This window comes from Mastacembelus armatus, chromosome 10 (assembly GCF_900324485.2).
Source record: "Mastacembelus armatus chromosome 10, fMasArm1.2, whole genome shotgun sequence".
Taxonomy (NCBI): Eukaryota; Metazoa; Chordata; class Actinopteri; order Synbranchiformes; family Mastacembelidae; genus Mastacembelus; species Mastacembelus armatus.
The window spans coordinates 761,565-764,456 of NC_046642.1; the positions used below are offsets into that span (position 1 = coordinate 761,565).

Sequence of the window (2,892 nt, forward strand, 5' to 3'; positions counted from 1 at the left end):
TCTCCGTGAAGTCATGTGACTCTGGCACAGGAAGTGCGGCCGACACACCATTGCCATGGAGACGGGGACTGTCACTGTCAGAGTAGCTGTTAGCTTGTTAGCATGTTTGAGATATCGTTTTTATTTTGGTTAAATCATAAAGAAACATTATGGGATGTTTGTCAATATAAGACTTATTTAAATAATATAATAAACCGAGAAAGATCATTCTTATAGACAGTGGCGGAATAACCAGCCTTTATCATAGGATTATCATTAATAATAAAAATAAGGTCAGACTGAAATATTAGGTAGCTACTTCTACTATTTAGCTATATGCTGAGGAACGTTTGCATCTTAACTAAAAAAAACTTCTCTAGTTAGACCTTCATTAAAAAAATACAAAAGAAGAAAATACGAGAAATGAGAATATGAAGACGAAAAGAAAAAAAAATAACGTTAACTTAAGGACTGATATAACCTACTTTTCCAATAAATTGAACAACAATCGATTGAAATGTGATTAATGTATCTGATTTCCTACACGCTGACACAGACAGTGTTTCTATTTTATGCCAAAATAAACTTTTCAGTGGCGAACGGCGTCATTCGGGCTTTTATTGTGAAAAACGGCAGAGAGAAGGCGCTGGGTTTGTTCACCGGGACAACCAGACTGCATTCCGGGTATGTTTAGACCTTAACTGCACATTTTGTTTTTCATCTGTGCTTTTAAAAATACAACAAAAACAATACAAATAATACATGGCCTCGTTTAGATCGCATTTATTACACATTATTCTCTAAATTAAAATATAGTTTTGCTTCACGTGACCACCGTCATTGCAACAAACGCTAAATCCATTCACCGGAAGTCTTGTTGCTTTGCGATCGGGCGTTAGCTGATCCAGGTTCTAAACATTTCTGAACTTTTGTCCTGGTGACGAGACACTTTCTGTGACAGTCCGAGGGAAAGTCCACAACTTCGCTGCGAAAATGACCGTGAGCTCTTTTCTCTGATATTTCCTCAGGTTTAGCTTCACTTAGCTTTTCCTCCAGGCTAACGTTAGCTTCCCAAACTGCCTCCCTTTGGGTCATCGATAAGTTAACGATCACCTTCATTGATACGACGAGACCTGGGAGGCCAAAGTCGATTCTGCTCAGTGACTCGATTGACCGTGAACCTAACAACACACGAAGTTGTCAACAATGACTAATATTACCGATATGTATGGATAAAGCTAATGTAGTCGACATGTGATGGTATTTCAATGGTTTAAACGATTAATCGATTGATTAATGACGTCTGGACTTATTCTGATGATTAATCGTTGCAGCCATTTTAAGCATTTCAGCTCCATGTTTGCAGTTTTCAGCCTCTTAAAGGGAAAATCAACTTTCGTCATTGTAAACTGGTTATTATTTGGAAACAAACTAAATTAAAGCACATTGTTTAATTAGCCATTATAAAAGTAATCACTATAATAATATTATTGATTATCTGTATGCTAATGACACATATGATATCAATACCCTCACACAGTGAGATAACAGCACAGGATTTCATCTGTCTCTTGCAGAAGCATGAGTTTGAGGTGGCCATGACGTGTGAGGGGTGCTCCGGTGCTGTTACCAGAGTCCTGAACAAACTGGGAGGTGAGGCACAGGTCTGGCTTCTTCTTCGCCGAGCTACACCCATCCATCATCTAGACCCCCTTAGTCCTAACCAGGGTCCCAGGGATCTGCTGGAGCCTGTCCCAGCTCTCTTTGGGTGAAAGGCAGGGGTCCACCCTGGACAGGTCCCCAGTCCATCACAGGGCCACATAGAGACCAACAACCTCACACACTCACACTCACTCCTATGGGCAATTTAGAGTCACCAATCAACCTGACATACATGTTTTTGGACTGAATCCAAGATACTGCAGCGCATCTATGATGTTACTTCCTGGGCTTAAACAAAGCGCCCTTTGTTTTCTCTGCTCACAGACGTGAAGTTTGAGATCGATCTGCCTAAGAAACTGGTTTGGATCGAGTCTGACAAAGACGTGGACGTTCTCATGGAGACCCTGAAGAAATGTGGAAAGGAGGTCAAGTACAACGGCACTAAATGAAGGAATCTGCTTCATGTAGAACAGGTGACACGATGGAGAGTTGAAAGTTCTTTTTTTTACTGCGAGTTGGACTCATAGATTTTTGTTCTTCTCAGTTTATGATCCCTATAAACAAATCGGTGGCTGTTTTATTTTCTAATCATAAAAAACAAGGACTGATTATTACTTGTATTGCCATTTAGTACCAATGTTTTTAGACATGAGAAGATGCATTGAAACACAATCTGAGCATTAACAATAAAAAACATTAGTTTTTTCAGTGTCAGCTCTCATGCATTTACAAAAATGATGAGGTTTGCCTTAATTCTTTTCCTTTTTTTGTGTCTCTTTTGTAGGAAATAATTGCTGCTGATCCCAATTGAAGATTTATGATGGAAAACAAGTTCTTTACCTGTCAGAAGAGTCAGATGGACCCATAATCCCACAGCTCATACGCACAGAAACCCTCTGGATGCAGATCTTTTATTGTTGTTATTTACAAGGCCAGAACTATTAAACCTATTGAGAAAATAACAGCAATCCCACAAATGAGAAATGTCTGCATAGTATTTATCTAAATATTGTCTCAATATGACATTATTAAAGTCATTATTTTTAATATATGAAAATATCTGTAGATCTGCACCAAGGGAAGAATCTGTCGGACACTATTTCCTCAATGGACCATCTTCTCAGCTTTAATTTGCCTCCTCTTTGATTTGCCTATGATAATCGTACTAAGTAACTCATGTTTATCTACATTTACTAACATACAGTTATTTTAGTTTTGTTGTGGTGCGTTGAAAAGAGACAACTATCTTCT

At 38.6% G+C, this 2,892-nt stretch overlaps 1 protein-coding gene across 1 annotated transcript; it reads left to right on the plus strand.

Annotated features, from left to right (window-relative positions):
• The first annotated feature begins 822 nt into the window (after nt 1–822).
• atox1 (antioxidant 1 copper chaperone) lies at nt 823–2,114 on the plus strand. The gene is made up of 3 exons (XM_026331184.1): nt 823–978; nt 1,557–1,632; nt 1,966–2,114. Exons 1-3 carry the CDS (start codon nt 973–975, stop codon nt 2,088–2,090), a joined length of 207 nt encoding a protein of 68 aa, XP_026186969.1. The 5' UTR covers nt 823–972; the 3' UTR covers nt 2,091–2,114.
• Nucleotides 2,115–2,892: the final 778 nt, after the last annotated feature.

Excerpts from the sequence above, each read along its gene's own strand:
- atox1 (XM_026331184.1), top strand. Across the intron at positions 1,633-1,965 it reads AGTCCTGAACAAACTGGGAG|ACGTGAAGTTTGAGATCGAT; the intron begins GTGAGGCACAGG and ends CTCTGCTCACAG.